This window comes from Capricornis sumatraensis, chromosome 3 (assembly GCF_032405125.1).
Source record: "Capricornis sumatraensis isolate serow.1 chromosome 3, serow.2, whole genome shotgun sequence".
NCBI classification, from domain to species: Eukaryota; Metazoa; Chordata; class Mammalia; order Artiodactyla; family Bovidae; genus Capricornis; species Capricornis sumatraensis.
Window position 1 is genome coordinate 72,108,565 of NC_091071.1, and position 20,426 is coordinate 72,128,990.

The 20,426-nt window shown below is 43.0% G+C and overlaps 1 protein-coding gene across 2 annotated transcripts in view; it reads right to left on the reverse strand.

Annotated features, from left to right (window-relative positions):
* Positions 1–16,843, reverse strand: part of CERS6 (ceramide synthase 6) — a 344,938-nt gene extending 328,095 nt beyond the window's left edge. For both annotated transcript variants that reach the window (XM_068967950.1, XM_068967951.1), the window contains exon 1: positions 16,653–16,843. In XM_068967950.1, the coding sequence (XP_068824051.1) occupies positions 16,653–16,822 (170 nt within the window). In that variant the 5' untranslated portion in view covers positions 16,823–16,843. The remainder of the gene's footprint in view (positions 1–16,652) is intronic.
* Positions 16,844–20,426: the final 3,583 nt, after the last annotated feature.

Consider the following 20,426-nt stretch of genomic DNA (forward strand, 5'->3'; position numbering starts at 1 on the left):
GAGAGAAATCAGGGTTCAGAAAGAGATAACAAAACTGAAAAATAAAATTTCAAAAAAAAATTGGAAAAAGCAGTAGAACAGAAGGAAAAAATTTTTTTTAAATTTAAAGCAACATTAAGATCAAGATGACAAACAGAATAAACATGAGTGAAAGGGACACCTGGTTGGTAGGTATTATACATGTAAATAAACCAAGTATAATAATAAAATATATTTCAAACACTGTACAAAAGATGGATATGAAAGTTAGGCCAAAAAAAATCTAACATGTATGTAACTGGTATTCCTGAAGAAGAAAAGAGAATATATTGAATAGAAGACACATCCAAAGATGGAACATAAAAAAGCTTGTATTAAATAAGAGATATTTAAACTAAAACGTCCATGTTTTCATGGAGCAGGAAATGGCAACCCACTCCAGTGTTCTTGCCTGGGAAATCCCATAGGCAGACGAGCCTGGTGGGCTACAGTCCATGGGGACGCAAAAGAGTCGGACACAACTTAGCGACTAAACAACAACATATACTTGTTTGCAAAGTGACTATAATTTTAAAAACACAAAACACAGCAAGACTGAAAGGTATTATTTTCCAAACAAGCACTGTATTTCTATATCACAAGCAAATACTCAGTGTTCAAAATACATGGCTTATTTAAATCCAAAGTCTGATTCCTTTGTCTCAACAAATCTTCTGAGATCCTCTACATTCAAGCAACAGGACACAGAAGCATTGCAATAAACATACACATTTATCCCCTGTTTAACATCAGTCATTTGTTTTCTTTTTAAAGACACTGAATTTTGTCCCTTTATTAATCCTTATAAAATATTCTCACTAATTAAGTAAATAAGGTGGGAAAGAAAAAGAATGTTTTGACTATGGTTCTTTCTCTCATTCACTTTCTCATATCTTCTTCCCATTCCTTTCTAAGCAATTTCTTTTATTTATAGCCAACTATTAATCAAATTTTGCATAGACACACACACACACCTTTATCCAAGTATGTGTACAAACTTATTTTTTTAACATTTCTTTTAATTTATTTGGTTGCACAGGGTCTTGGTTGCAGCACACAGGATCTTTAGTTGTGGCATGCAAATTCTTAGTTGCATCATGTGGGATCTGGTTCCATGACCAGGGATTGAGCCCAGGCCTCCTAAATTGGGAGCCTGAGCCTTAGTCACTGGACCACCAGCAAAGTATCATATGTACAAACTTAACACAAAGAGAGGAGCTATGGCTCCATGGGTGACCGCAAGTGCCAGAGCAGAGCTCATGGTTTCCTCTATAAGAAACCAAGACCTTAGGTGGAAGAATGGGTATGAGTATTGCTGCATGGACTAGGAGCTACAGTTGCCTTTCATTTTCACACTGCAAATAATTTTTCCTTAATTTATAAAATCAGTAAAAACTAATAAAGAAGAGGATTCTACGATGCTAGTAATGTTCTATTTCTAAATCTGCATTCAGATTAATGAACACATAAGTGTATTTGCTTTGTTGTGATAATTCAGTGAGCTATAGGTTTTAAGTATACTTTTGTGCATGTTTCTGTATGTATGCTATACACAGAATTAAAAGTTTACATTAGATAAATAAAGCACTTTTCTAACAATGCCATGTAAACGTTTGCTAAGCAAGTGATGATTGTGCATTTCAGTGTCAGATTTACAGCAAATACTCATTAGGGTGGGCTTCCCAGGTGGCTCAGTGGTAAAGAATCCACCTGCCAATGCAGGAGACACAGAAGATGTGGGTTCGATTCCTGCATTGGGAAGATCCCCTGGAGGAGGAAATGGCGACCCACTCCAGTATTCTTGCCTGGGGAAATCCATGGACAGAGGAGCCTAGTGGGGTACAGTCTGTGGGATCGCAGAGTGTCAGACACGACTGAGCGACTGAGCATGCACCCACACACCCCTTAGGGTATTAGCTGAACTGGGGTTCCACCAAGATGGAATTTTAAGCCCAAGTCAGGAAGCTACGCTTCTTTTTGTCTCACACATCTGGCAGAGAGTCCCTGCCTCCCTCCCTCCTTTTCTCCCTCTCTCTGCTCTCTCTCTCTACCTCTCACTCTCAGTCTTTCCACAAATCTAAACACTCCTCAGGACCAAAAGGACGTGTTTAGTTTCACCTGCAAAGATAAGTATAATCTGTGTCAAATTCCAAAATGTATCACCATACACTATTTACTTTAGCAGTTCCCATCCAGAGCCGTTTCCTGACTCTTCTAGGTTGGCTTTTTAAATAGAGCCATAAGAAGTTTCTGGCAGCTAAGTGCATCCAATTCAGAAAAGCTTCAGACAATTTGAAAGGACTGGATGTCCTCAGATTTGACCCGAGTAGAGAATTAGATTTTGGCTGGGAAAATGAAAAGGAGAGAAAGTTCTCCTTTTAACGCAACATTTTTATCTCATCTTCAACTCTGAGAAACGGGGAAACTGCTTGCCAAACAATTGTTTTATAATTCTGGAACTGAATTGTGCTCAAGCTCAGTCATATCCGACACTCTGCAACTGTTGGGACTGTAGCCCACCAAGATCTTCTGTCCATGGGATGTTCTAGCCAGGAATACTGGAGCAGGTTGCCATTTCCTCCTCCAGGGGATCTTCCCAACGAGGGGTTGAACCCACGTCTCCTGTGTCCCCTGTATTGTAGGCAGATTCTTAATCCACTGAGCCATCGAGGAACCAATTTTATTTTTTCTGTTTCCAACCAGAAAAAAGTCTATAACCATAAATTTATTTTCAAAACCAGAAAGAATATTTATTCCATATGACTTCTTTTTTAAAGACACCAAAAAATTAAAGTTAGTACAATGGGAAGTGATTGCTCTTATTAATCATCCTTTTTAAGTGGATCTGGCTCAAACTCACTATTATCCTGGGAAATGTGAGTTATATCAGAGATACTGGTAACCAAGGCTCAGGACCAAAAAATGAGGCAGTCAGCCAAGCAGGTGATTCAGGCTACCTTCAATTTGAGGCAGAGGAGGGTGTGAGCAGGAGAGAGAAGCAACCAGAGGACATGGAATTACTACGTGAAAGGGAGCCAGCAATTAAAGAAGTGACACGCCCTGGTTTTAAATTGACGACGAGCTGTCCTCTACCCAATCGTCTACAGCCTGACTCTATGCCAACATGTGGCAGGCCGGGAGGCACAGGGACTGACTGTGGCAAGCCACCTGCTTGCTTAGAGACCCAAGACAAGAGCCTGCCTCTAAGGGAGGCAAGGTCAGAGCACTGGAGTTTCCTAACACTTCCCTCATCTGACTCTAAGATATAGTACACTACAATGTTTAATTCAGGAGCCTGTCTCTTTCAAATAAACCACAGGTACCTACCACTACCAAAAGAAAGTTTTATACTTTGTAAAACTCAACAAAATCATGAGCAAAAATTGCACACACAGAAAACCACTAGATTGGCTGAGCACTCCTTAGAAATAACTGCTGGTTGACAACCACCACCTGTATATCTATTTTTGCTCTCTTCCTCAGTTCCTTTGCAAATTCTGCAAGCAGCCACTTAAGTGTGGGTGCTTAACAGGCACTAGAGTGAAAGTGGGAGGAAAGTAAAACTGGGTGCACGGTTTCAGTAACACGGAACAAACGAGCTCAGGAGCAATTAGCACACTAAGAAGGGGTCCTGGCTGTCTGCAGAGTGAGCTCTGCTCTCAGGAGCTCCAACCCACGTTTAATGGGGGCCCCTTCAATCACATCTTTTTTTTTTTAAGCCATGAAATGTGGTACATTGACAGTGGGGCAGGCAACACATCTCAAATCATCAGATGCTTCTTCCCACAACCAGCCTCATTCACCCGCAGGGAGAGGCAGAGTAGCCATTTTTGTTGTATTAATAGAAACACCCGGCTGGTGACCAGACCAACCTAGGTGTAACAGAGCAAACAGTCAGGTGGTGTGACCAACCTGATTTTCAGGTCCAGTTTTTCCTGGGCTGAGGCATTTCCTGGAATAGCTCCAGAACAAGTGGACTCAGGGGCATCATCACAATGGCCTTGTGAGCATCCTTTAGCAGCCACATTCTCCCAGGACCGAGACCTGGGTGGGTGGTGCAGGGCAAATTACTTCATTTATTTCTTTCTAAAGGCTTTGGTGTCCTGATACAGAAAATGGGAGGTGGCGATTGCTGGCTTTCCCAGCATCTCTCAATTGTGGTTTTCAGAACATCTGTGCCCTAAAACAGCATCTGGAAGTGGTGTTCTAAGAAGTGGGGGGAGGGGTGGCAAGAAGAGTGTGCTCAGGTGAGGGGGCTAATTTTTCACTCTATCAATTCTATGTTTAGGATTGGCTTTACGTGGTGCTAAGAACAAGCAGACCAACTTTTAGTCAATTTTATTGTTTTCTTTTAAATCTGTTGGTAGGTAATACAGCCCCTTACTGCTGCCACCCAGGGTGGACCTCCCCCATCCCCAACACGCCTCCCCCCAACTTTGGTGCCACACTGGTGTGTAACACATGATTGACGCAACTAGTTTTTAATGAATGAGTTTTGCTTTTTTTTTTTCTAGTCAATGTTAAAACTATTACTGAATTAAAATTAAGGCAGTTTTGATAATTTGTCATTCTAGAGCACTGTAGTTTCCTCTTTGCCTTATGTCCCCATTTAAAAGACATGGGAGGAGAGGGTGAGTTGTATGGAAAGAGTAACATGGAAACTTACATTACCATATGTAAAATAGATAGCCATCGGGGAATTTGCTGTATGGCTCAGGAAACTCAAACAGGGGCTCTGTATCAATCTGGAGGGATGGGATTGGGAGGGAGATGAGAGGGCGGTTCAAAAGGGAGGGGATATATGTATACCTATGGCTGATTCATGTTGAGGTTTGACAGAAAACAACAAAATTCTGTAAAAGAAGTATCCTTCAATAAAAAACAAATTAATTAAAAAAAAGACAGCCCACCACAAATGTTGTATTTGCTCATCTTAAGATGCCCTCTATCAGTGCCTTAAAGAATTTAACAAGCTTGTTAAACTATTTACAGGGCAAATCGTACATTTAAGAATGAAATGTTTAAGCTATGCAGAGCTGGAAAAGTGGCTCTAGTAGAAATGAGGTACAAATCCCTTCTGAACTAATTTGGTCGGCCTAGGTTTGCCATTTTCATACCAAAGGAAGTTCAGATTTAGGGGTGTAGATTTGTTTCTCTTAAGGAAAAAATACATATATTAAGTATGTTTAGCTAACTTTGAACATGTGAATCTTCACAAGCATGATCCCAAAGACCCTAGAATGAATTTCTTTATTCTTAAGGATAAAATTAAGATAATCCATGAGAGTTAAAATTCTGAAAGAACTCAATAAAGGTCATTCCCAAGGCTTTCCTTTCTCTGGAAGGCTCTTATTAGGAAAAAAAGAAAAAGTATTTCTGAGCTGTCTAAATAGTAACATTTCTCAGCAAACTGCATGACAAACAAGTGTGAGATGCATAAGGCCCAGCTCTTCACTAAGAGGCTGGGATTATCTTTAGCCAACTACAACTAGAAGAATCAGAATGCTCCTTGGAGGGGAAAAAGAGAGAGAACAGGAGGACCAGGAAAAGTAAGTCAAGGACTGCACCAGCAACCCCAGCCTGTGAAAGCAAGAATGCAGTCTGACATCCTCATTCATGACATAAAGATAATGCCAGCAAAGAGTTTCAGACACCTCACAGTAAAGGCTCATGTCTGGAAACCAGGGTTCCAACAGTCAGGAAGCAACTGTGTGTCTGTGTGTGACAGTGTACATGTGTGTGTACGTGTGTGCACGCACCTTCAATAAACCCAAAGAACAAATACTTGCCACCTCCATGAACTAGGTACTGCCCTACACACAACGCATGCATGCTTTATCTTATTTAATCTTCACAACCCTAAGAGTTGCAAATGGAAACTGAGCATGATGAGATGAAGCTATTTGCTCCTAGATCTGTGGCAGCAACATAGGTGGCGTGGCCAGAATCCAGCCTAGGTCTTCAATCAATGTAAATGGTGAATTTGATGTCTGCCATTACCAGTGGCTGAATACCTGACCAGTTTCCCCTGGAGACCACATGCAATAAAAAAATGACCATGGGGCCAGATGGGGCAGCTGGAGATAGACTGGGTTATTTGCATAAGGCATCCGTCCACTGCAAGGCAGTTTCCAGAGAAAACTCCAGCCAGTGGAAGTCCATCTTCCTGGGCTTTCCCTCAAGGCAGAGCCCTGAGTACGCAGCTGTGCATCACCCATCCCAAATCCCACCATTAGACATGGTCGTCTGCCACCAGTACAAGCAAGTCCCAGACCTACAATCCACTATTAACCTTAGAGAATAAGAGGTTAAGATGCATTCTCCTCCCTAAACAGGCATTGTGTTGAAGAGACTGAAATTTCGATGCCTGTTTAAGACGCTAAATATTTACTCTTCAACAGACCTAGTAAATCCTTCAGTTCCAGGATCACATACATAAAGAGGTTCCACTGCCTCTGTGAGCCACACCATCTCCCCACAGGTACATCCAACACATGAAATCATGTTACAGAACATTCTTTCTTCTCATAGTAAATACTGTAGTGTACTATGTTATCAATTATTTTTTACACAATGTATATTTTCAAGAACCAGTTGAGTCCCCTTTAACTACATTTTCACAGACAGTCTTCCAATATCACAAAGTAGGCACACTCCCCAATTTATAAGCGAGAAGACCAAATTTCAGGGCATTCTGTCCACTACTGAATAACTGAGAGGAGGCAGTGTTTGAACTTAAACCCAAGTTCCACAGTCTTTCTGATATCCTATCCACTTTCCTTTTAATTCTCATGAGGAATATACATTTCTAATTAAGTCCTATAAGTATATACAACAATAACAGAATTTAAATGCAGCGTCACTCTGGAGTATACCCATGCACTCAAAGCTACCCATACTCCCACTGACGGACAAAGCCCTTATATTCTCTTAATCTCCAGCATGCCTAAGTGACTGGTTCTCAATTTTCCTTCACTCAAGCTATTGTGTCTAATACTGCTACTCTGGTTAAAGCACCAAGTCACTTTATTTTGCTTTGAAATGGTGATCCATCAAGACAAAATCTACAGAGCCACTCAGACTAGCTGGCAGCTTCTACTCTGATACTTGCCAAACTGTGTCCCTAGACAAGATTCTAGACGGTTCTGTTTCTCTCCCCCACTCTTAACTCTGTGTTGCTCCTCTGTTCTCTAAACTAAACTTGCCTGTCTTTTAAAAGGATCTGCAGCAATGAGGGGAACTTGCCCAATGGCTCACTTGGTAAAGAACCCACCTGCCAATGCAGAAAATGTGGGTTCAATCCCTGGGTCGCGAAGATCCCCAGAGAAAGAAATGGCAAGCCGCTCCAGTATTCTTGCCTGGGAAATCCCATGGACAGAGGGGCCTGGCGGGCTACAGTCCACGGGGTCGCAAAAGAGTCAGACTTAGTGACTAAACAACAGCGACAGCAATGAGCACCAGAAGGAAGGAAAGGGGAGAAGGGGAGAGAGAGACAGAGAGAAGTAGAAAGAGAGGGAAAGGATGGAAGGAAGGAAGGTCGGAACGGAGAGAGGAAGGAAGAAAGGGGAAAAAATGGAATGGAAAGGAAGGAAAGGAAAGAGAAAAAATAAAAGGCAAAAATAAATGAAGAAAGGAAAGGAAAGGGAAAAAAAGGAAGAGAGGAAGAAAAGAATCACCATCACAGCTTTAGGACAGCAACAACAGCTTTGTAACCAGAACACCTCAAGCATAAGATGTGACATTTATATAGACATCGGCAAGTCACAAATGTGATTCCTAGGTCACTAAGTGGTCATGAAAGGCCACCTCGTAATGGACTGCGTCTTCCCTGCAATGAAAAACCATTTGTGTACCTCCAACCCCACACCTGCCAAAAAGAACCCACACAATCCAATTTTGAGGTAACAAAAGCAAAAGCAGGAATAAGAAGCAGGAGTGGTCCACAAGAAGTTCATTTTGAAGGCTAGCAGTGAGGAGAAAGTTCTCTTTAAAAACAACAAAACCTGCCCCAAATACTCTCATAAATGAATCATGGAAAGCAGTGTTTTGTACAATGATCGAACATTAATATAAACTTTGAAAACTACTTTTCAATAATATGTACCTGCCACTGCTTGCAACAATCATTGCTTGCAACCTGCCCTATAGTAGATAGCATTTAAGCAAAACCACGTTCAAATTTACAAGTGTCTAAAAACATTTGCTTACAAAAAGGGTGTGAAGTTAAATCGAAAACTAGGGAGACAGGTCAGATCTGCTCTTCTTCCACTGCAAAAGCTTCCTAACAGAGGAAGTATCTCTGGCCTCAGCCACTTGCCTTACTAGCAATTTATCCTATCACGCTGGTTTGCTTTCAGTGGAGCGTGAAGTGAAAGAGGCTAAAGTAGGAGGCCTCTACTTTAGTCCTAGGGATCCTCTGAAAATGTACAGTGTGCTTTTCCCAAAGACACTTTGCTCTCCTTTTCTGGACATGTCAACAAATGGACTGAAGCAAGGTGTTTGGTTGAAGGGCCTTCCAAAAATGTCCAGGATACTTGAGTGCTCTCTGGCCTTCAACCTTCCTTCTATTACCCCTCATGGAAGTGATGTTTATTCCTAAATAGAAAACTGTCGCGTCTAGAAAATGAAACCAGGTATTTCTAGTAAATGACTTTTCCTTTTAGTCAGTGAACTATCTTTATATTTGCATTTTGCCACCATCATCACCAGCATCTATCTCCAGAAATCTTATTGTAAAACTGAAACTCTGTACCCATGAAACAATAACTTCCCTCCAGCCCCTGGCAACCACCACTCTGCCTTCTATCATTATGCATTTGACTATTTAGGTGCCTCATATAAGTGCAATCTTACAGTGTCTGTCTTTCTGTGACTGACCTATTTCACTTAGTATAATGTCTTCCAGGTTCACCCATGTTGTAATGCGTTAAATATACCACATTTTGTTTATCCATTCACCGGTCAGACACTTGAGCTGCTCCTAGCTTTTAGCTACTGTGAATAATATTGCTACGTTCATGGGTATGCAAACATTTCTTTTGAGACTCACATTTCAATTCTTTCAGGCATATACCAGAAGGAGAATTGCTGGATCGCATAGTAATTCTATTTTTAATTTGCTGAGGAACCTGCATATTGCTTTCCACAGTGGCTGTACCATTTTAACACTCACACCAACAAGGCACAGGGTTCAATTACTCCACATGATGACCAACACGTTCTATCTTTCCTGTTTTGTTTTTTAATAGTAGCCATCCTAATGGGTGTAGGATGATATCTCATTGTGGTATTGATTTGCATTTCCCTGATGGCTTCGCCTTTATCCAAAATTCAGAGAAACAATATAAACAATAGGCTCAATCTCTGAGTATTCCTTGATAAAAACCCATTCATTCTTAACCCCTGAAACTTCTTCCAAGCCCTTTCTCTCTGTCTCATCCTCCATACTAAACTCAGGATATTATCTACTTCATTCTTTTGCATGCATCCCTTCCAATATCTAGAATTTGAGAAACTTCCTTCCTTATGATGATGACTTAGGTTGTAGGGGAGAGTCAGTAAGCATAAAGAAATGAGTATAAACACATGACTAGAGAAACAGATCAATACAAGACCATTCTGATTTTTAAAAATATCCAAAGGCCACCATTTCCTACCCAAAACGTTAGGAAGTTCATCCCAGTAGAAAAATATACATGAATTCACAGCAAGTGAAATACAAGTGAGCCTTCCTCAGTGATCAATGCAAAGAAATAGAGGAAAACAATAGAATGGGAAAGACTAGAGATCTCTTCAAGAAAATTAGAGATGCCAAGAGACATTTCATGCAAAGATGGGCACAATAAAGGACAGAAATGGTATGAGCAGAAGAAGATATTAAGAAGAGGTGGCAAGAATACACAGAAGAACTATACAAAAAAGACCTTCATGACTCAGATAACCACGATGGTGTGATCACTCACCTAGGGCCAGACATCCTGGAATGTGAAGTCAAGTGGGCCTTAGAAAGCATCACTACGAACAAACAAAGCTAGTGGAGGTGACAGAATTCCAGTTGAGCTCTTTCAAATCCTATAAGATAATGCTGTGAAAGTGCTGCATTCAATATGCCAGCAAATTTGGAAAACTCAGCAGTGGCACAGGACTGGAAAAGGTCAGTTTTCAACTTAAACCCAAAGAAAGGCAATGCCAAAGAATGTTCACATTACTGCACAATTGCACTCATCTCACACGCTAGCAAAGTAATGCTCAAAACTCTCCAACCCAGGCTTCAACAGTACATGAACAGAGAACTTCCAGATGTTCAAGCTGGATTTAGAAAAGGCAGAGGAACCAGATATCAAATTGCCAACATCCGCTGGATCATGGAAAAAGCAAGAGAGTTCCAGAAAAACATCTATTTCTGCTTTATTGACTATTCCAAAGCCTTGAACTGTGTGGATCACAATAAACTGTGGAAAATTCTGAGAGAGATGGGAATACCAGACCACCTGACCTGCCTCTTGAGAAATCTGTATGCAGGTCAGAAAGCAACAGTTAGAACCAGACATGGAACAACAGACTGGTTCCAAATCAGGAAAGGAGTACGTCAAGGCTGTATACTGTCACCCTGCTTATTTAACTTATACGCAGAGCACATTATGCAAAATGTTGGGCTGGATGAAACACAAGCCAGAATCAAAATTGCCAGGAGAAACATGAATAACTTCAGACATGCAGAGGACACCACCCTTACGGCAGAAAGCGAAGAACTAAAGAGCCTCTTGATGAAAGTGAAAGAGGAGAGTGAAAAGGTTGGCTTAAAACTCAACATTCAGAAAACTAAGATCATGGCATCGGGTCCCATCACTTCATGGTAAATAGATGGAGAAACAATGGAAACAGTGGCTGACTTTATTTTTTTGGGATTCCAAAACCACTGCAGATAGTGACTGCAGCCATGAAATTAAAAGACACTTACTCCTTGGAAGGAAAGTTTTGACCAACCTAGACAGCATACTAAAAAGCAGAAACATTACTTTACCAACAAAGGTCCGTCTAGTCAAAGCTATGGTTTTTCCAGGTATGGATATGAGTTGGACTGTAAAGAAAGCTAAGCGCTGAAGAGTTGATGCGTGGTGTTGGAGAAGACTCTTGAGAGTCTCTTGGACTGCAAGGAGATCCAACCAGTCAATCCTAAAGGAAATCAGTCCCAAATATTCATTGGAAGGACTGATGCTGAAGCTGAAACTCCAATATTTTGGCCACCTGATGTGAAGAACTGACTCATTGGAAAAGACACTGATGCTGGGAAAGATTGAAGGTGGGAGGAGGAGGGGACGACAGAGGATGAGATGGTTGGATGGCATCACTGACTCCTTGGACATGAGTTTGAATAAGCCCCGGTCGTTGGTGATGGACAGGGAAGCCTGGCGTGCTTCAGTCCATGGGGTTGCAAAGAGTAGGACACAACTGAACGACTGAACTGAACTGAACAAATATTTGGGGAAAGTTCATCATGAGTAACATAAAACATACTCACATACAAGAATAACATCTCTTCAATTTTCAAAGAAAAAAAATTTCTTCAAATAATAACAGTATGCCTGCTGATAAGAAAATACAAATGAATATAATCTTTCCTGACACCAATTTGGTGATTTGTATCTATCAAGAACACTAAAACATTCATCTTTGGTCTTAGAAATGCCACTGCTAGGAAACACTCCTTAGAAAGTCATCAGTAATTGTAAGGTTTATACATGTCAACTGGAAACAGCCTAAATATCCAACAATAATATAGGGACTGGTTAAATGAATGATAGTATATCCGTAGCATAGAATAATGTAGTCATTGAAAATACTTTTGAATAAGTTTAATAACATGGAAAATGTTGAGACTATATCATTAAATGGCAAAAGAAATTTCTCTCTCCTAGTTCTAGAGCCTGGAAGTCTAAGATCAGGGTGCCAGCACACCTGGTGTCTGGTGAAGTCACCCTTCCTGCTTCACAGACAGCCATCTTTTTACTGTGTCCTCATGATGGAAGGGGTGGGGGAGCTCTCTGGAACCTGTTTGTTGATAAAGGCACTAATCCCATACACACATGAAGATTCCACCCTCACGACCTAGTTACCTCCCAAAATTGCCCCCTCCTACCATCATCACCTTGACACTTGCAACTTATGAATAAAGATGGCCACCTATGGATTTTAAGGGTATGTAAAGATTCGTTCCCTTGCACACTCCACTCTTCTAAAATAAATCTGAAGATATCAGTGTTTTCATTATTAAGGTACATTATGGGAACATCCTTCAGTTATGAAACTCACCTGGCATCCCACTTTTTCCTTACATTCACTCATACCTACCCTTTCCCCTCTAACCATCAAGAATACAGCCTCATTCATTTTTCTCTCTCTCCTCTCCTCTCTTCTCCTCTGTGGTCTCACCCAAGGCTATTGACAAGACCAAGATATTAAGCAAACCCATAAGAAAAACTAACCTACTGGCCAAACATTCCCTCTGATACAGCTGAGACCTGTTGTTCTTTGAGGGTTTGGGGGCAATAGGTCATATTTGACACCTCTGATGTCAGCCTCTGAAGAATGACAGTTCTCATGTAGCTTAGCACATGGAAAACCAACCTGATATGAGTGAGTTGCTCATTTCTTACCCAGCCATCACAAGAGGTGTCAGGCCTACTCTTTGTTGTTCAGCTGCTAAGTCGTGTCTGACTTTGCAACCCCATGGACTACAGCATACCAGGCTTCCCTGTCCTTCACTATCTCCCAGAGTTTGCTCAAACTCATGTCCACTGAGTCAGTGATACCAATCCAACCATCTCATCCTTTGGCTCTGGGATCTAGCTAAAGAATTTCTAAGGAAAGAGAGCAATTGCTTTCTCTGGAGAATATTCTTTGTGGGTTATCCTGAAATAGTATAGCTTTTTGAAGCACAAATGATAACAGCCCAAATGATTCCTTTAACTCAACCCATAATTAAATATATAAGAAACAAAACCATTAGCTAGGATATTTGTATGTATGAAAAAAACTCTTTATTCTTAGATGACTTATTACTGCCTGCAAAAAAATAACGTTTAGCCTGCCTTAAAGTTTCAAGAGATAACAATTAGTAAACTTGAAATATTATAGCATTCCTATAGGAGGAATAACTGAGAAAGTGCAAGCAACCTTGGATTACAAAGGCCATCAACTTCACTGCACAAAAGAGAAAAGAAGGGAGATAGAAATTAGGTGGCCACCCCAGTGTGAGGTAAGTTTGACTAGAATGCAAATGTTCTGATTCTCAATAAGTACTTTCTGTGTCTCTCTCCTAAACCCACAAGGAAGAAAATGCATTAGCATTACCTTTTATAACAGTAACACAAAAATCTCTTTATTCCTGAACAGAAATTCAGCAAAATTTTAATCCCACATTTATGAATACCACAGCAGCACATATTTTTTTAAAAATGAGTTTGGAAGAAGCATTTATTATAATTCCAGAGAATGGCTTATTGAGCCTAAACAAGTATTAAATCAAGAAAATTCATCAAATAAATGATGCTATGTTATTAAATAATATTTTGTTCCTTGTCAACACGCCAACAACATAATATGACAGTATACACTACAGTTTTCATTCTACAAGAAACTTCTAGGTTTTCTCAGTAAACAACAGATATTTTACTCAGTTAAGCAGGTAATATCTAAGGCTACGCTAGAAACCACCAAGCTTTGGGCCATTCACAGACTCAGCCAGAAGTCACTGAATTTAGACTGCTCCATTTTTAACCAACCATGCCGGGTATTCACACTGTTATCCATATGGTACTATAACATGGCATTGTTCTGGCCACTCATGCCTTCACTGCCAACAACCCGACAGCAGGGGTGAAATTAAAAAGATAGGTCTGCTCAGCTGGGCAAAGGCCAATTCAATTCATTCTTTAGTGTTTCTCTTTATAGGGAGAAATAACTAAGACTGAAGAGAATGAATCCAAATTCACACTTTTAGTCTCAACAAGGGTATTCAAGACTCCCATTTAATAGAAATCAAGGTCTTGGATAATTGGTTATTTCATAGGTATGTTCTCAACTTTGAAATAAATTATAATGGCCTAAAAGGAACAGAATCCTAGGGGAATTATTTTCTATTACAAATCATTTTATAAAAAGATTTCCAACCAGCTTCTTTAAATCATGTTATATATTACAGAAAACTGCAAAAGAAAAAGAAACATGCCCAGTGTGTTGGAAGGGTACCAAAAGTGAGCTGTATCAATGCCAAGAGTATTGGCTAGTTCAGTTATACTGATTCAGGTCTTTGATGGGTATTGAAAAGCAGGCCACAGGTTGGATGCCAAAATATGTCACTTAGGTTTGAGAAGAGGAGAAACATGCAGTACTTGAAATTCTGGATACAACTATACCCTTGAATTATCATAAAAGTGAGAGAGTCCCAAATGGTTAAAGAGAGTTGTCACTACTATAGGAAAAAGCAAAGTAGACACCATTCCAAAAGTCAGTAGCATCTTGTGGTATATGGGCCATCCTGGATTATTATATTGGGTATTAATCACAAACTTTCACTTTTCATATAGGCTATTAAATCACTTCTATTTGGATCAAGGGCCTGCAAGAAACTCACCAAGTCTCTACATATCAATATGAGGACATCTGCTGTGACTAACAGTTAAAGGCAGCTGACCCCCTTGTGTAAACTGTAAGTAATTGGATTGTGCAAAGGAAGAAAAAGATGTTCAGGAAAAGGAAAAATGAAATTCCAGTTTCAACTATGAAATTAACTTTTATTTTAAAAAAAAGCAGAAAAAGGCAAAGTACAAAGCTATCTCCATTCTCTAACAAATTTATTTCTTCCAACCAAAGGAACAGCCTGGAATCAGCTTTCTGCACACAGGTCAATAGCTGACATGCTTGTTTTTCAAAACATAACGCTATATATCTCTTTCAAATGCATTAGCCAGCTAAAAGCGAGTGTGGCCAGGATTTATCAGCCAGGATTGATCAGACGTCATTCGGCAACTGTATGGAGTCCCTACTATGTGTGGTCACAGAGCAACTGGCTGCTCCCCACAGGCTCTTTTTGGAGAGACTGCAAGTTCAGATATGAGTTCCCATTTTTTATAAGTAAACATCTGCTCTACAAGCAACTCTAACCCTGCAAACACACCCACTTTCTCACTGTAAGTCTCAGAGCAGGATAGGATCAAAGAGGGCATCTGTGCTAGAGTCCAATCATTTGAAACAGCTCTTTAAGTCTGTTCCTTTGTGCATGTTAATCTCTGCAGGTGAAATAGCTGATTTAGTTCTCAAGCAACAATAATGTCCATAGAAAAATACACCTTCCTTAAACGAAAGATACTTATTGTTCCCATGAAGTACTGTCTGTTGCCATTTCCAGCAACAAATGACACAAAAGACAAAGTCTGCCATTTGTGCCACTCAAGAGTGGCTTAGGACAAATAGAAATACAAAAAAAAAAACAGAGCAAAAGCTTAAGAAACAAGACCAAGATGAGTTGGGGGCAGGAGAGGAGAGGTGAAGTCTAAGAGAGAAGTGGAGTCTATACTCAGTGATCTGAGTTCAGCCTCTACTGATGAATGGAGGGCGGGGGAAGGGAGAGGAAGGGTAGGTAAGGTTTTCAGTTGAGAAAAAGAAGCGTGTTTTGCTGTTCCGGTTTTGTTTCAGTAGCACCCGGGAGAATGCATGGCAGGCAAAATCTAATTTGGTAACTAAGATTGATTCAATAAGTAACACAAGTTTGTTTATGACACAAAGGAGTTATCCAACAAAATCCGGTTATTATACAAACAATAATATGGCAATTCTTTAAAACTATTTGTGTTCTGGTATCAAAATTTACGGTTATTCATAGGAAACATCTATCAATTTAATAACACCCTTTTGCAGGCTGTGCACCCGTCCCGTCCTCTTTTAAAGAAATCGCTAATGGCCCGGAGTCCTGGAAACCTACAAACTATTGTCACCTATTTCCCAGCACTGTGGTCTGATACTCAGTGTCACTGATGGAAACCAAACAGCTGCCAGAAGCCAGAGTCCCTGGAGAAATTTCCGAAGCCCAGCACTGGCAATTCGTGGGCCAGGGTGAAAGGATTTGGAAGTGTGCGCGGTTCCTCCGCCCTCCCGGCCGCGCGTCCGTAACGTTTCGGCTGTCAGGTGAGTGGCAACAAGGCTAGGCGGGGAAGCCTCTCCCGGCAGCGTGCCGTGATCACCCGGCAAAGAGGGACAATCCCGGCGGAGTGCAGCGTGTCCCGCGGCCGGCCGTTGCTCACCTTTGTTCGCCCGCCCTCTCCGCGAGGAGGAGAGCTCGGGTCCAGGAGTGCGGGGGGCTACCCCAATGCTCCCGGGGCCCTCTCGGGCGCCCCGGAGGAAATTCGGAGGCCAGCCAGACCCTCTCCGGCTCCCAGAACCTCAAGAGTGCTGAGGGGTCAGCAACCTCTTCCAGAACACAAAGGTTGGGAGGCGTGAGCGCTAGCGCTGGGGGCGCGGGTGCGTGCGCCACAGAGCACGCGAGTGTGCGTGTGCGCGCAAGGATGTGCGGGTGTGTGTGTGTGTGCGCGCGCGAGGGTGTGCGTTGGGGGGAGGAGCGCTCCAGCTCTCCTTACCTCTCGAAGATGAGCCGTACCATTAACATACAGAAGGCCAAGGGGAAGGCGAGATAGAGGTCCTCAGCCTGCGGGAAGGTGGCTTCCTCCGTGTTCTTCAGGTCTGCCCAGGTGACATTGTGCGGGAGCCAAAACCTCTCGTTCCAGAACCAGGCTAAGATTCCTGCCATCTTGCTTTGTCCACTCTCGTCCGGGGCTCCCGCGGCCCGCCGAGCTCTCCACCGCGCAGGGCGCCAGGGGATGCGCGCGCTGCTGGTCCGAGCCTGTGGCGCCGCCGCCGCTGCCGCCTCCTCCGCAGCCGCTGCTCTCGAAGGCTCGCGGCGAGCCCCGGTTCTCTCCTCCCTCTGGCCGCTTTGGGGAAAGGAGCCGCCTCGCCTGTCACATGGCAGCCCCGGCCGCTGGCCCTGATTGGCTCGTCCTCGCGTCAAGCAGCGAGGCACACGCGGCCGGCTAGCCCACGCCCGGAGGGCAGGGCGCAGCTGCTGCGCCCTGGGCGCAGGGGCACCGCTCCTGGGAGAGCCTACTGGCCCTGCGGTCACCGAGCTCTGGAGGGTAGCGACGGTGGGTCTGGTTTCCCGAATCCGCTCCGGTCCCCCGGGCTTGCTCGCACATGCTCAGAACACCGGCTCCGGCCCGACTGGAGTTTCAGGGATCGCAGTCGGCTTCCAGTGCGCCTACAGGCAATGGGTTGGGGGCAGGTAGTGGTCGGGGTAGAAATTCGGAACCACCCTTGCGCCAAGAGAGAACAGCAAAAGGAGAAGTAGGGGCCACAGAGCGCAAAGGAGGAAGAAGTAGAGAGGAAAGTCACCCACTCCAGCGCTCTGAGTAGGGCGGGTGGCGGGGGGGGGGGGGTTGTTGGGATGGAATCAGGAACTAGGGCAGGATGGTTTGGCAAGAGTCGTCTGCCTGTACCTCACGCTTCTTTCCCCATACATACCAGACCTTCAGCCTGGCTTTACTCCCCTCGTCACCACAACCAACTCCCCCAGGAAACAAGCCCCTCTGTGTCAGTTTATGACGTTGTAAGAGAAATTAGGCACTTAATTGCTGTTTGATAATGAGGAGATGATGTTGATGATGTAAAACCACCCCACAAAATGAATCTCTCAGAAAATGGCGCCAGACCGCATTTTTCTTTGGTACATCAGTAGAGAATCTCCACTCTGCTACTCCTTGAGTCTGCCTTTTGAATCGGAAACCTTTACGGTGTTAGGACCCGTGAGACCTGACCCCAGGCACCTTGACTTCCACGATACATTTCCTCATTGGTACGGGAGCCGTGTGTGGATCATCAGTTCAAGTGGTACATATTCCCTGGAATATTTTTTGTGGAATTTTCTCACAAATATTCATTTCCTACTTGGTTTTGCTAGTAAGTTCTACTGGTTCTTTCCAAGAGGCTAATAAACAGACTCTGTTAATACACATTTCTTCGCCCTCCCTCCCCCTCCACCTGCCACCCTCTTACTCCTTCCTTTTAAAGCACGTCTCTAAAGGCCTGTGGGAGAAGGCAATGGCACCCTACTCCAGTACTCTTGCCTGGAAAATCCCATGGATGGAGGAGCCTGGTGCACTGCAGTCCATGGGGTCGCTAGGAGTAGGACACGACTGAGCGACTTCACTTTCACTTTTCACTTTCATGCATTGGAGAAGGAAATGGCAACCCACTCCAGTGTTCTTGCCTGGAGAATCCCAGGGACAGGGGAGCCTGGTGGGCTGCCGTCTATGGGGTTGCACAGAGCCAGACACGACTGAAGCGACTTAGCAGCAGCAAAGGCCGGTATCTGTTGCTTCCACTCTCTCCCCTCCATTCTCTTTTAGACTTCCGCTGGAGCAGTTGCACCTCTCTGCTGCACTGAACTGCTCAAGGTCACCAATGGTTTCCATGCTGCGAAACCCAAAGGTCATTTCTCAATACCTGTATGGGTAACCTTTGGCCAAGTTCATTAGTTGCTGCCTTTGGAAACACTTTCTTGTCTTGCTTTCCAGAAACCACATTCTTTCTGGTTTTCCTCCTACCGCCTGGCCACTTTTGCTGAATCTCCTTTCTGGTGTACTCCTCACCTTTCAGCTCCTTAAAGTTGGTCTGGCCTAGGAGGCAGTCTTTTTCCCTCTTCACTTTTCTGTGTTCATGCACTTGGTGATCTTATCCAGTCCCCTAGATTTCAGTGCCATCTGTGTGGCTTTCAGTGATATAGTGATGGCTGCAAAATATATATTTCTAGCGTGAACTTTTCCTTGAACTTCAGACTCCTAAAGCTGCTGTCAAGTCAGCTACTCCACTTGGATGTCTAAGAGCCATTTCCTGTCCAGACTAATGACCTTCCCCCTAAGGTTTTCCCCTCCTGTTTTCTTGGCTCAGGCCAAAACCCTGGAGTCATCTTTAATCCTTTTCTCTGTCTTATCTCCTTTATAGCTAGTTACATATCCTGTCAGCTCTTTTTTTTTTTTTCTAATTGATTTATTTATTTGGCTGTGTGGGGCCTTAGTTGCATCACGCAGGATCTACGATCTTCACTACAGCATGTAACATCTTTAGCTGTGGCATGAGAACTCATAGTTGTGGCATGTAGGATCTGGTTCTCTGACCTGGGGTTGAAATCCAGGGCCCCCTGCATTGGGAGCATGGAGTCTTAGCAGCTGGACCACCAGGGAAGTCCCAGGTCCATCTTTAAACTGTCAAAAGAATCACACTATCTCTCACCACCTCTTCTTGGTTCAAAGAACCAACTACCATCTTGGTTCAGGCAACCAACATTTCTCTCCTGAGTTACCGTAGTAGCCTCTTAAGCCTCAGTTTCAACACTTATGCTTCTACAGTCTATTCTCAGCCCATGTGATCCAATTGAACCTGTAGTATAATCGAATCGGTGCTTAAAGCCATACTGCTTCCCCACTTCTCCCCAGTTAGAAGCCAAAGTCATTTCAGTGACCAAAGATATGCAACTACATGTTACCTCTCTGACCTTGCTTGCCCTCCCTGATCCCCCTGTCACTTCCTTGGTGTGCTTTGTTCACACTGGCCTCCCTGCCCTGCCTGCAGAACATTTAGTGTGACTTCGAGCCTTCGTAATTGCTTTTCTCTGTCCCTGGAGCTTTTCCTGCCAGCTATCCATGCCCACTCTTTCTGTAACACCACTCATGTAGTGAAGAGTTCCCCGGCCACCCTAGTTTAAATCTGTCATTCTCACTCCCCACCCCTTCTCTTCTTAGTCAACTTTCTTAGTTTGTTTTCCTCTGAAGCATTTATCACCATCTAACACAATATATGTTTTACTGTTTTTTACTGGGCTCCCGACACAGACACTAAATTGTAAACTTTTGAAAGAAAGACTTCTGTTTATTGCTGTTTTTTCCCTAGCACTTAAAATAATGCCCAGCACACAGCAGGTACTCAGTAAACTATTGAATTAATGAATCAACACTAACCTCACAAAAATCTTCTCTAAGAGAGGGGAAAAGGTGAATAAAAAATAGTGTTAAATTTTACATACTCATGTGAAGACTAGTGTGGGCATTAAAAGGGTGTGATCAATTCTATGATTAGGTAGGGGTGGTATTCTTGACGTGAGTATTTATCCGGGAGTAGGTAGCCATGCAGTGAGCTGCTCGTTGTTACTGGTGACCTTTCGGAAAGATGCCGTTCCATCAAATGCATTCTTGTGGGCCACAGAGACGAGGTCTGTTAAGGTCTTTTGCCATCTTTGTTGGCATGGTGGATCCTGACCTTCTAGGCCAAAGAAGACCCCCTCTATGACTGCCGCTGGCCCCTGG